Raw genomic sequence first — 14,097 nt, forward strand, 5'->3', positions numbered from 1 at the left:
TCATTTGCTTGTCATCATATTCCTTAAAAAGACTTTAATCTCACAGTACCACATCTCAAAGGGGTATATGTTTTTGTTGGATACAAAGTGTGTGTTTGATACAAAATACATATGAAATAGGAACATTGGCCATGGCTTTTCCTGTTTTTGTGTGTCATAATTTGCATGAGGATTGGTTGATTATCATGCATTTTTTTAAGATAATGTAAATCCCTTTCTCATCCAAACTTCCAAATATGCTTTTTAAAATTTCTGTTTTCAACATTAGCTACAAATCCACATCATCTGTTCAGCCTGTGCTGTGGGCTGCATCCTTATTAGATAACTCTGGGGAGAACCTTGACACCAGTGTTTCGGTTTTGCTTGGGTGCTGGTTTTTAAATCTTCTGTAGTTCACAGCACATTGGATGTTCTGGGCCACTGATTCTTTGTTGTGGGCTTGTCCTGCCCACAACAATTTGGATTTCCCAGATTACAGGATTTTGAGCATAATCCCTGATCTCTCTCCAGTAGATAGCAGTAGCACAGATTAGAGGGAGAACACAGAAGATTGCAGTAAGCAGCAGCGTCTTGAGATATTGCCAGATGGTCCCTGGGACACAAAATCACCACCAGTTAAGAACCACTCTGTGATTCAGAAGACTGAGATTTCTAATAACTGATGGCACGGTTAAGGACATGAATGATCGTCCTGAACTGTGTCATTCATTTGGAATAATGCTGATTACTCCCACTTAGTTTCCTATAACTAACAGTTCCTTAGAGTGACCAATGTGCCCAGCCCTAGGCCAAGGGCTTTGTATGCATATCACGTTTAATCTTTTCAATAGCCTTAGGAAGGTAAAGATACTGCAAAAAGAGAAACTTGCCCAAGGTTAGCATAGCTAGTACTGGTGGCACATGGAGTTCTGGAACCCATATGTTACAGAACAAGAAAACCCAGGGTCTTCATTACTATCACAGATTATTTACCGTTGTATACCAATTGTAAGGTTAGGGGGAAGATGAATTAAGATTTAATGTCAGTCAGTCAGTTCAGTCGCTCAGTCGTGTCCTACTCTCTGCGACTCCATGAATCACAGCACTCCAGGCCTCCCTGTCCATCACCAACTCGCAGAGTTCACTCAAACTCATTTCCATAGAGTTGGTGATGCCATCCAGCCATCTCATTCTCTGTCGTCCCCTTCTCCTCCCGCTCCCAACCTTTCCCAGCATCAGAGTCTTTTCCAGTGAGTCAACTCGTCGCAAGATTTAATATAGGTAACTGCAAAAGTAATAATGTATGTTGCATTGGGGAGGGAGGCGGGACACTTTTTTTATTCATCTGTATGTTTTTCCATAAACACCTACAGGCTTACCTGTATGGGCTTACCTTAGTCTGGCACATTTTGCTTTCTTACACTTCATCAGTTCAGTTCAGTCGCTCAGTTGGTGTCCGACTCTGCGACCCCATGGACTGCAGCACACCAGGCTTCCCTGTCCATCACCAACTCCTGGAGTTGACTAAAATTCATGTCCATTGAGTCAGTAATGCCATGTAACCATCTCATCCCCTGTCATCCCCTTCTCCCACCTTCAGTCTTTCCCAGCATCAGGGTCTTTTCAAATGAGTCAATTCTTGGCATCAGGTGGCCAAAGTATTAAGAGTGTCAGCTTCAGCATCAGTCCTGCCAATGAATATTCAGGACTGATCACCTTTAGGATGGACTAGTTGGATCTCCTTGCAGTCCAAGGGACTCTCAAGAGTCTTCTCCAACACCACAGTTCAAAAGCATCAATCCTTCAGCATTCAGCTTTCTTTATAGTCCAGCTCGCACATCCATACATGACTGCTGGAAAAACCATAGCTTTGACTAGATGGACTTTGTCAGCAAAGTGATGTCTCTCCTTTTTAATACTATCTTGGTTGGTCATAACTTTTCTTCCTAGGAGCAAGCATCTTTTCATATCATGGCTGTAGTCACCATCTGCAGTGATTTTGGAGCCCCCAAAAATAAAGTTTGTCATTGTTTCCAGTTTCCCCGTCTATTTCCCATAAAGTGATGGGACCAGATACCATGATCTTAGTTTTCTGAATGTTTCACTCTCCTCTTTCACTTTCATCAAAAGGTTCTTTAGTTCTTTTTTTGCTTTCTGCCGTTAGGGTGGTGTCGTCTGCATATCTGAGGTTATTGATATTTCTCCCAGCAATCTTGATTCCAGCTTGTGTTTCGTCCATTCCAGCATTTTGCATGATATCCTCTGCATATAAGTTAAATAAGCAGGGTGACAGTATACAGCCTTAACATTCCCCTTTCCCAATTTGGAACCAGTCTGTTGTTTCCTGTCCAGTTCTAACTGTTGCTTCTTGACCTGCATGCAGATTTCTCAGGAGGCAGGTCAGGTGGTCTGGTATTCCCTTCTCTTTAAGAATTTTCTATGGTTTTTCTTATTCTTCATAGGTAATGCATTTTTTTATAAAGTGAAGCTTGTAGCAACCCTGCATTGATCAAGTCTGTTGGTGCCATTTTTCCAATAGCATTTACTTGCTTTTGTGTCTCTGTCACATTTTGGTAATTCTTGGAATATTTCATACTGTTTTATTATTATATTTGTTATGACAGTGTATCATCAGTGGTCTTTGGTGTTAACTGTTATAATTGTTTTGGGGCTCCATGAACCATGCTCATAAGCTGGAGGACTGTATGTATGTTATCTGTGTTCTGACTGCTCTCTCCACAAGCCATTCTCCATCTTTCCCCCTCTCTTTGGGCCTCACTGTTCTCTGAGACACAACACTGTTGAAATTAGACCAGTTAATAACCTTGCAGTGTCCTCTTGAATGTTTAAGTGAAAGGAAGAGTTGCATATCTCATCCTTTAAATAAAAAGTTAGGAATGATTATGCTTAGCAAGGAAGCAATGTTAAAACTGCAGATAATGGTTAGCATTTTTTTAGCTATAAAGTGTGTATCAGTTAAGGTGTATATGTGGGTTTTTTTAGACATAAAACTATTGCACAGTTTATATAAATAACACTATATCTTGAGCATAGCTTTTATATGTACTTGGAAACAAAAAGTTTGATTTGACTCACTTCATTGCAGTGGTCTAGAATTGAACCTGTAGGATCTGAGGTCTGCCTGCATCTTCTTTTTTGGAGAAGCTGATTTTCCAGAAGTGAAATCAGATTGTGTGTACTTTGCTGATTCCTTCTGCACATCATGCAACTCATTCTTTATTAGTACTTAAAGATTTCATTTTGTTTTATGGCACTGTAATATTTATATGAGTGGAACTACCATACAGTTTAACTAAGATCCTTATTGATGAGTAAAATGTAATTTCTGGCCAGTGTAACAGCTTTATTTTTTTTAAAAATGGTAGTCATATGTAAATAAAATATTTTCATGATTTTTCTGATTCTTGGTCATAAAGTGTTTTGGTCAATAGAGGTTTTTTTTTCTTGTGATTACCTCCTATTTAATTGAATTCTTTAAAACTTTATAGAGGTAAAAATGTGTTACAACAAATTTTATCTACATATAGATCGATTTATAGATATATAACTGATAGTAGAAGTTAATATAACGTTTTTTGAATATTTCCTTAGGAAAATGTTCTGCAGCCGCCCTAGATGTTCTTGCAAATGTATATCGTGATGAACTTTTGCCACATATTTTGCCCCTTTTGAAAGAATTACTTTTTCATCATGAATGGGTTGTTAAAGAATCAGGCATCTTGGTTTTAGGAGCAATTGCTGAAGGTAAGTCTAAGTCAAACTTAAAACTGTAAAGTCCTCAATAGGTGCTAATGTGACATGGCTACTTTAAGGACTAGTTAAGCAGAAACTATTCACATACTTTGTTTACTGACTTGTGTTCCTAGTAAGATAAGACTGTTGAGGAAGATAAGACTGTGATCCACATTAACCTTAAAAAGGATATTTGAGTCTAAAAGCCATCTTAGAATGAGTTTCTACTTTTGAGCTAGTTAATTATTATTAAACAACCATAGACTGACTTACCACCCCAACCAGATATTTTGCAAGTGCTTTTGTTGTAATCAAGAGAACAGAATGAGAGGGTTCTGATATCAGAAACATCCCTGTTGCTAGAAAAATAACTTCCATATGTAGGTGTAAAGAACGTAAATCAAGTATCATTGACCCTAGAAAGAATTATTATTCTTTCCTAGCTGTAAATATCTATATGTAAGAAATTGAAGTATTTTGCATAATTTCTATAGCAGAAATAAAATGAGCTTTCCTATCCCTACTAGGAAGACAGGGAAGCCTGGCATGCTGCAGCCCATGGGGTTACAGAGTCATACACGAGGGAGTGACTGAACAACAAACCCTACTAGAAGATACTTAAGAGCAGTTAGCTCTCATTTCAGCTATTTAAAAGTTTTGAAACATTATTAAATATACTTATTAGAATAGAAATGATTGAATATTTTTCATTGATGCATCTATCAGTTTAATATTCAACTGAAATAATTTTAACCAAATTTGAGCACTTCCTGAAATATTTGGGGTTTTTTTCCCCTAGGTTGCATGCAAGGCATGATTCCATACCTACCTGAGCTCATTCCTCACCTTATTCAGTGCCTCTCTGATAAAAAGGCTCTTGTGCGTTCTATAACGTGCTGGACTCTTAGCCGCTATGCACACTGGGTAGTCAGCCAGCCCCCAGACACGTACCTGAAGCCATTAATGACAGAACTGCTAAAACGTATCCTGGATAGCAACAAGAGAGTACAAGAAGCTGCCTGCAGGTAAGATAAATTCATAACAAATTGTTCTTGGTGGGAGAAGGAGTGTGAGGATTTCAGGGAGAAACAAATTTTCAAGCCTATGATGAAATGTTGATATTAAATTATTAATGGGATTTTTGTTATCCGTATCTTCCAGCTGATGGTTTTGCAAATCCAAGTGAGACTCTTAACTAGAGATTTGTATTTGCTATTTTCTTCAAATTTTTTTTTTCCTCACTGACTATAACATTAGCGTTATCTTTCACCCTCATTCCCACAGATATTTGCAGTGGTTGTGGCAAGAGTCCTATTCTTGGAGAAATACAAAAGTTTGAGCAGGATTGACTTTTTTAGTCTACAGTCAGCTCCATAATTCCTCAGGAAATCCCACAGTGACCACCCATCTGCCCCAAGTGGTTCAACTCCAGTAACCACTTTTGTCAGTTGCATTTGAGGTTGTCTGTTCATCAGATCAGCAGTTTCATTACTATGAATATTTCAGTTTTCTGGAATAAATCTTCATGTTCTAAAAATGCTTGCCAATTATGATTATAGTTCTTAATTTTTCAAGTAGAATTGCTTCTACTGTTCACTTTGTTAATAAGGAAGAAATAGCTGCTGAAAGAGAGGAAAGTAAGTTTAAGTGTAGTTAGACTCTACCAGATTTGAAAGAGTTCTAATGCATAATGATATGAAAGAAAGTTAAACAAGGGAGCTTCGGTGATTAATAGCACCAAATTTTTTTTCAAGGGAAAGGAGGGTACACATTATATTTGTAGGTAGGTGTTTCATTCAGCAAGGTTTTTTACTAATTGTTAGACATATATAAAATGTTGCATGTACAGTCTCTGCCATCTTAAAATTTATAGGCTAGTAAGGTATATAATTTGTGAAAAGTGCCATGAAAGAAATACAGTTCATTGTTAATGAACAAGACTTAATTAACAAATGACTTAAGCCTATCATTTTAGGAAATTCCTGCCTGGCTAGGACAGAAGACTGTAACCTTAATTTTACAAATGAAGGGCCAGATACACCTTAAAGTCAAGACGAATTTAGGTATAAGTTGAAGTAATTGCCCTGAGACCCTAGAGTTTGTTCCTTTCTTGTGCATTTGTCCTAACAAATAAGCTACAAGTAAACAAATTTCTAATAACAAATGCACTGTTCTTTCTCATGTATAGTGTAGGGCTTAGAGAAAAAATTTTAAACTTTACTGAGGAAAAATTGACAAACATAATTGCATATACTTAAAAGTATACAACATGTTGATTTGATACATGTAAATATGGTAGAACACTTAGCAGGATTGACATAGGTAACTCTTTTTTGTGAGAATGCTTAAGATCTACTCAGCAACTTCTAAGTACTCAATGCTGTATTAACTGTCATCACCATGCTGTATATTAGATATATTGGAATTTATTCTTCAGTTGAAAATTTGTGGCTGCCAGCACCTAATTCCTTCTCCCACTAAGAGAAGCATTTGAGAGACCATGATACTGCTATGTTCTCAGACATCTCAAACACACTGTTAAAAATGCTTCTATCATTTTGTGGCACTTGGTATGCAAATGAAGATTAGAGAGTTGTCTTTTTGGGTTTGTTTTTTTTTTTAATTGAAGGATAATTGCTTTACAAAATTTTGTTGTTTTCCGTCAAACCTCAACATGAATCAGCCATAGGTATACATATATCCCCTCCCTTTTGAACCTCCTTCCCGTCTCCTGCCCCATCCCACCCGTCTAGGTTTATGCAGGGCCCCTATTTGTGTTTCCTGAACCATACAGTGAATTCCCGTTGGCTATCTATGTTACATATGGTAATGTAAGTCTTAATAGTCTTAATTCTGGTGTCATTAGTCTGGAACATCAGTAAAATGTAAACTCCTTGAGAAAGGGGACATTGTTTTGTTAGGTGCTATGTCCCCAGCCCTCAGTCACTAAATAAGTAGTAAACACCAAATAAATTGTTGAATGAACCAGCAGTTTTCGACTTTACCATTGTAGTTAAGCAGATACCCATAAGTGTCAGTCTCTTTCAAATAAGTGGTAAGGAATGGGAAGGAAATTAATTTCTTGTCTCTGTTGTGAACTATTTCTTTTCCACAACAGTAATCTCTCTCCCTTTTTAAATTATAGTGCCTTTGCTACCCTTGAAGAGGAGGCTTGTACAGAACTTGTTCCTTACCTTGCTTATATACTTGATACCTTGGTCTTTGCATTTAGTAAATACCAGCATAAGAACTTGCTTATTCTTTATGATGCCATAGGAACTTTAGCAGACTCAGTAGGACATCACTTAAACAAACCTGTAAGTATCTATGATGAACCATTATGAGAAAAATCAAATATAAAGCACAGTTATACTCAATGTATCATATATTTGAAAAATAAAATGTTTAGGAACGTGTGAACACTTAGTGTTTGCTGCTTTAAGAATATAGGGCTGAAAAAGATAGCAAGTGTACTTACTATTAAATAATATTTTTAAAAAAACAATACATGCAAGGTGTGAAAATTAGAGCAGCTTATCACATGAATATACCAACACATTTTAGAGTGACAAAAGGAAAGGGGATAAAGGTTTTATACTCTGGGTTTAAGAGTTAAGAATAGAAGAAATGGATGAATCTGATTTGTTTAAATGGGATTTAAGTAATATTTGAATTTTAATATAGCTTGAAATTCCCTGCTAAAGAATAGACTTCATGTTTATGATTACACTGTAAAACATCTTAAGAAATAGTCCGTGTTTATAGGTTATGCTTAACACTTGGTGCAGGACACTTGTTTTTGGGTTTGCTTTGATGGTTGTTTTGGTTTTGTTTGGTAGGGGGTTTCCTAATGTCTTAGATTAGACTACTTGGAATGTATGCTCCTGTTTACATGATGACTGTTTATTGATTTGATGGCAGGGAGTCTTAGTAAGAACATTTAAATGATTATGAATCTTTTTCTACAAATGTCTTTAATAAATTTATCTGTCATTTATAACCTAAACAGCAAGTCATATTACGTATCACAGGTCATAGGACTAAAAACTTCAAAGAATAAGTCTTAAAATTCTTTCTGTAAAAATTTTATACATTTACTCTAAATTTAGTCTATTTTTCATAGACTCGGTATGGACTTGTTTACATATGATAGTGGAGCTTTCTGTGTTTTTCATCATTGTAATTTAGGAATATATCCAGATGTTAATGCCTCCACTGATCCAGAAATGGAACATGTTAAAGGATGAAGATAAAGATCTCTTCCCTTTACTTGAGGTATGCTATTGACCGTGTGTATGTGTGTTAGTCACTCAGCTGCATCAGACTCTGCAACGCCATGGACTGTAGGCTGCCAGGCTCCTCTGTCCATGAAATTCCCCAGGCAAGGATACTAGAGTGGGTAGCCATCCCCTTCTCCAGAGGTATACTAAGCTGGCAACATTTAGTTAACCTGTTTTTCATCAAAAAAACACATGTTCAGATCTATAATCACTATGTCGCTCAGTCGTGTCCGACTCTCCGCGACCCCATGAATCACAGCATGCCAGGCCTCCCTGTCCATCACCAACTCCCGGAATTCACTCAAACTCATGTCTGCAGAGTCGGTGATGCCATCCAGCCATCTCATTCTCGGTCGTCCCCTTCTCTTCCCACCCCCAACCTTTCCCAGCATCAGAGTCTTTTCCAGTGAGTCAGCTCGTCGCATGAGGTGGCCAGAGTATTGCAGTTTCAACTTTAGCATCAGTCCTTCCAATGAACACCCAGGATTGATCTCCTTTAGAATAGACTGGTTGGATCTCCTTGCAGTACAAGGGACTCTCAAGTGTTAATTTACATTCTGAACCGTTTCTGTTAAAATGCTGAATAGACGTGCAACTTGACCTGTATGCTCAGTCTCTTCCGTCGTGTCCAATTTGGCAGTCGCTTGTAGGGTAGCCCACCAGGTACCTCTTACTTCTGTATGGGGTTTTCCTGGCAAGAATACTGGAGTGGGTTGCCATGTCCTCCTCCAAGAGATCTTCCCGATCCAGGCATTGAACCTTGTCTTTGCATTGCAGGGGGATTCTTTACCACTGAGCCACCAGGGAAGCCCGTGACAAACTATTGAATTTATGTTTTCTAACCTGTTGTACTTGATAGTAAATTATTTTGGAGATCTTTCCATATAAGTGTGTGAGGGTGTGTGTGTGTGTGTGTATGTCTGTCTCTACTTAACTGTATTTCTTTATGTAGACATACAGCCATGTCATAATTGATAAGCTTAATTCTTTGATCAAGACCATCCCCATGGAAAAGAAATGCAAAAAAGCAAAATGGCTGTCTGAGGATGCCTTACAAATGGCTATGAAAAGAAGAGAAGCAAAAAGCAAAGGAGAAAAGGAAAGATATAAGCATCTGAATGCAGAGTTCCAAAGAAGAGCAAGGAGAGATAAGAAAGCCTTCCTCAGCGATCAATGCAAAAAAATGGAGGAAAACAATAGAGTGGGAAAGACTAGAAATCTCTTCAAGAAAAGTAGAGATACCAAAGGAATGTTTCATGCAAAGATGGGCTCGATAAAGGACAGAAATGGTATGGACCTAACAGAAGCAGAGGATATTAAGAAGAGGTGGCAAGAATACAGAGAAGAACTGTACAAAAAAGATCTTCACGACCAGGATGATCACGATGGCGTGATCACTGACCTAGAGCCAGACATCTTGGATTGTGAAGTCAAGTGGGCCTTAGAAAGCATCATTACGAACAAAGCTAGTGGAAGTAATGGAATTCCAGTTGAGCTATTTCAAATCCTGAAAGATTTGAAGTGCTGTGAAAGTGCTGCACTCAATATGCCAGCAAATTTGGAAAACTCAGCAGTGGCCACAGGACTGGAAAAGGTCAGTCTTCATTCCAATCCCAAAGAAAGGCAATGCCAAAGAATGCTCAAACTACCGCACAATTGCACTCATCTCACACACTAATAAAGTCATGCTCAAAATTCTCCAAGCCAGGCTTCAGCAATATGTGAACCGTGAACTCCCAGATGTTCAAGCTGGTTTTAGAAAAGGCAGAGGAACCAGAGATCGAATTACCAACATCTGCTGGATCATGGAGAAAGCAAGAGAGTTCCAGAAAAACATCTATTTCTGCTTCATTGACTATGCCAAAGCCTTTGACTGTGTGGATCACAACAAACTGTGGAAAATTCTGAAAGAGATGGGAATAGGCAGATCACCTGACCTGCCTCTTGTGAAACCTATATGCAGGTCAGGAAGCAACAGTTAGAACTGGACATCGAACAACAGACTGGTTCCAAATAGGAAAAGGAGTTCATCAAGGTTGTATGTTGTCACCCTGCTTATTTAACTTACATGCAGAGTACATCATGTACATTCTTACTCTGGGCTGGAAGAAGCACAAGCTGGAATCAAGATTGCCGGGAGAAAATAACCTCAGATATGCAGATGACACCACCCTTATGGCAGAAAGTGAAGAGGAACTCAAAAGCCTCTTGATGAAAGTGAAAGAGGAGAGTGAAAAGGTTGGGTTGAAGCTCAACATTCAGAAAACAAAGATCATGGCATCTGGTCCCATCACTTCATGGGAAATAGATGGGGAAACAGTGGAAACAGTGTCAGACTTTATTTTTGGGGGCTCCAAAATCACTTCGGATGGTGATTGCAGCCATGACATTAAAAGACGCTTACTCCTTGGAAGGAAAGTTATGACCAACCTAGATAGCATATTAAAAAGCAGAGACATTACTTTGCCAACCAAGGTCCGTCTAGTCAAGGCTATGGTTTTTCCAGTGGTCACGTATGGATGTGAGAGTTGGACTGTGAAGAAAGCCGATTGCCAAAGAATTGATGCTTTTGATCTGTGGTGTTGGAGAAGACTCTTGAGAGTCCCTTGGACTGCAAGGAGATCCAACCAGTCCATTCTATAGGAGATCAGTCCTGGGTGTTCATTGGAAGGACTGATGCTAAAGCTGAAGCTCCAATACTTTGGCCACCTCATGCGACGAGTTGACTCACTGGAAAAGACTCTGATGCTGGGAGGGATTGGGGGCAGGAGAAGAAGGGGACGACGGAGGATGAGATGGCTGGACGGCATCACCAACTCGATGGAGGTGGATTTGAGTGAACTGCGGGAGTTGGTGATGGACAGGGAGGCCTGGCGTGCTGTGATTCATGGGGTCACAAAGAGTTGGACACGACTGAGCGACTGAACTGAACTGATTGTTTATGCATATACATACTCATATACATGTGAAATAGCATTGATACCTTTTCTCTATAGTTTGAGGTTTTGTTTTTCATGTATTTAAATACTTTTTTAAAACAGCTCCCCACCCCGTTTATATGCTTTTCAAATAGCTGAACGCACTCTCAAATGTGGTAACTTAAATCTGGATGAATTGATTTTGATAGAGCCAGATCAGTCATTCTAGTCTCCCCTGTTATTTCAGGGGTCACCACTTCTGCTTGAATGGTCCCTACCCAGCAAAGTAAAAAATTCTGTGACAAAGAGCAATGGGTAATTCTGGGCCCAACAGAATAAGAATTATAGCTAAATATATTTACTTCCAGGCAAGGCTCAGAATGTGCCCACATTCTGAGATCTACCCACATTATTGACCCAGATGGGAAGTTAAGTATATCTCTCATATTTGAGGGAAAAAAATAGGAATACGTAATACTGAAATTTGTTCCTGAAAGATAATGTTCATTATAGAAACCTTAACGTTTTTTTCCTGAGGAAACCTTCCTTGACCAGCTAGTAAACTTAGCAGCAACAACCGCATCCAAAAGAGAGGTTTGAAAAGATAAAACTGCTGTACTACAGAAGAGTAGAAATGCCCAGGATTTTATTGAGTACACTTTCAAGCATTTAACATAATCATAATTATACCTGGAAATGTTACATACATCTGCTTTATCCTTTCTAGTGCCTGTCTTCAGTTGCCACAGCTCTGCAGTCTGGCTTCCTTCCGTACTGTGAACCTGTATATCAGCGTTGTGTAAACCTAGTGCAGAAGACTCTTGCACAAGCCATGGTATTTAAAAAAGTTTTTTATATCTCTCCCTTGTTGGCATCAGAAACATTTTTCTAAGGATAGGCATAATGTATAAACTTTCTCAGTAATTGGTTTAAAGTAAGTTTTCAAAAAATTGTGTGTAATTTCAGCTGAACAATGCTCAACCAGATCAATATGAGGCTCCAGATAAAGATTTTATGATAGTGGCCCTTGATTTACTCAGTGGCCTGGCTGAAGGACTTGGAGGCAACATTGAACAGCTGGTAGCACGAAGTAACATTCTAACACTAATGTATCAGTGCATGCAGGTGAGATTTACTGAATTAAAAGGAATAGAAACTTTTGGTTCTCTGTGTCACATTGGGATTAATTTCTGCTTCTTTCTCACAGGATAAAATGCCAGAGGTTCGACAGAGTTCCTTTGCCCTACTAGGTGACCTGACAAAAGCTTGCTTTCAGCATGTTAAACCTTGTATAGGTATGAATATTTTCTATTGCCGTGATGTGGTTTTTAACATTATTTTTCATCAGCTGTGGTTTTCATTATTAAACTGAAGTCTGATGAAATCCTGACATGTATTAATGTACATTTTACTGGTTAAATCTACTCTGATTGAAGCAGGTGGTTTGGAAACCCCTATTCTCTTGTTTCCTTGAATTCACCATCATTTCAGCGGCTCATTAGGTGTTCATGTGGCTGAAGAAAAGTTGGAAAAGTGTTGCTTTAGAGTAAGGAACATGCCCACCTGTGAACCTTGGTCCTGTATGCTAGTTCATAGATTCTTCTTGAATGGCCTTTTTTTGGTAGAGGTACCCAGAAATAATAATCAAGTTTTCTCATGATAAACCAGCATAAACTATAGGAAATTTCCATTTTCTTAGAAGTAAATGAATTTTTTTCCCCTGTTTTAGTGGCATGGTGTTTGTTTTAGCCTTTTGTGAAGATAATAAACAATTGCTTGAATAATGTAACCTGAATTGCTGTCAGAACCATAGATTAAATCAAGTTTTGGTTAATTTTCTTCATTTCTATATCCCATCATTTGATCTTTTTTAAAAATATTCATGTTAAATTTTTTTTTCATTTGATACAGTGTGCTTTCGGAGGCCCCCCTCCAGTTTTTTTTAAGATGTAATTGACATATATCAAGACTTTTTTGTGTGTGGGATGAGAACTTTTAAGATCTACTTTCTTAGGAACTTTCAAATAAACAATACAATATTGTTAACTGTGAACTTCCTAGGTGGCTCAGTGATAAGGAATTTACTTGCCAATGCAGAGGATGTAGGTAGGAAACATAGATTCTATCCCTGGGTTGGGAAGATCCCCTGGAGAAGGAAATGGCAACCCACTCCAGTATTCTTTCCAGGAAAATCTCATAGACAGAGGAGCCTGGTGGCCCTACAGTCCACGGGGTCACGAAGAGTTGGACGTGACTGAACACACACATATACACTATTAACTGTAGTCATACTATGATATACTACAACCCCCAGAACCGAACTTTTTTTAGAACCAAAAGGTTGTATCTTTTGGCCTTCACTCAATTGCCAGTTGTATTTTTCAGTAATGTGTTTCTGAACTTGAATAATAACATTAATTATGATGTATTAAAGTAAGGCATCAAGTTTAAGCCTCCCTACTCTAAATGAAATTGTGATTAATTATTGTTTTATGGAAAACCTTGTTCTGCAGATACTTTCCACCTGGTAGAAGTTTTTGAGTTTAAATTTGTACAAAAAGACTTTTTTCTTTTTTTTTTTTTAAAGACTTTATAGGTCATGTGCCTTCTTCAAGAGATACACAGTGTCTGGTTGTTCTCTGTTTTTAGTGTTACAAACTGTGGATTATTTTCTAGATTAGTGTTTCTCAAGAGCAGTTTGGCAATATCTGGAGACACTGTAACACAGGGGAGGTGTTACTGGTGTCTGGTGGGTAGGGGCGAAGGATGTTTCTAAATATCCTATAATACATGAGACAACCCCCTATAATAGAATAATCTGACCCAGATTATCAGTATTGCTGAGACTGAGAAATTGTGAAATCAACTGGTTTATTAGGGATTAAAAAATGATATTCTAATTTTTCATTCAGTAGAGAGAATACATATGTAGAGATATTTCACATATCAATAAATCATTGCCCATAGGTGGCTCAGATGGTAAAGAATTTGCCTGTAATGCAGGCGACCCAGGTTCAGTCCTCGTGTGGGGAAGATCCTCTGGAGAAGGGAATGGCAATCCACTCCAGCATTCTTGCCTTAAAAATCCTATGGACAGAGGAGCCTGGTAGGCTGTAGTCCATGGGGTCACAGAGATTTGAACATGACTGAGTGACTGACTGACAAAT

General features: G+C 38.3%; 1 protein-coding gene across 3 annotated transcripts in view; it reads left to right on the forward strand.

Moving 5' to 3' along the window:
* The window catches only part of TNPO1 (transportin 1), a 99,883-nt gene that overhangs the window by 70,125 nt on the left and 15,661 nt on the right, over window positions 1–14,097 (forward strand). For all 3 annotated transcript variants that reach the window (XM_055421879.2, XM_055421880.2, XM_055421881.2), the window contains exons 12-18: window positions 3,592–3,744; window positions 4,532–4,757; window positions 6,878–7,049; window positions 7,921–8,007; window positions 11,658–11,765; window positions 11,897–12,055; window positions 12,138–12,225. In XM_055421879.2, coding sequence (XP_055277854.1) covers window positions 3,592–3,744; window positions 4,532–4,757; window positions 6,878–7,049; window positions 7,921–8,007; window positions 11,658–11,765; window positions 11,897–12,055; window positions 12,138–12,225 — 993 coding nt within the window. The remainder of the gene's footprint in view (window positions 1–3,591; window positions 3,745–4,531; window positions 4,758–6,877; window positions 7,050–7,920; window positions 8,008–11,657; window positions 11,766–11,896; window positions 12,056–12,137; window positions 12,226–14,097) is intronic.

Source organism: Moschus berezovskii, chromosome 18 (genome assembly GCF_049115385.1).
Source record: "Moschus berezovskii isolate FMDL1 chromosome 18, NW_MosBer_1.0, whole genome shotgun sequence".
Lineage (NCBI taxonomy): Eukaryota > Metazoa > Chordata > Mammalia > Artiodactyla > Moschidae > Moschus > Moschus berezovskii.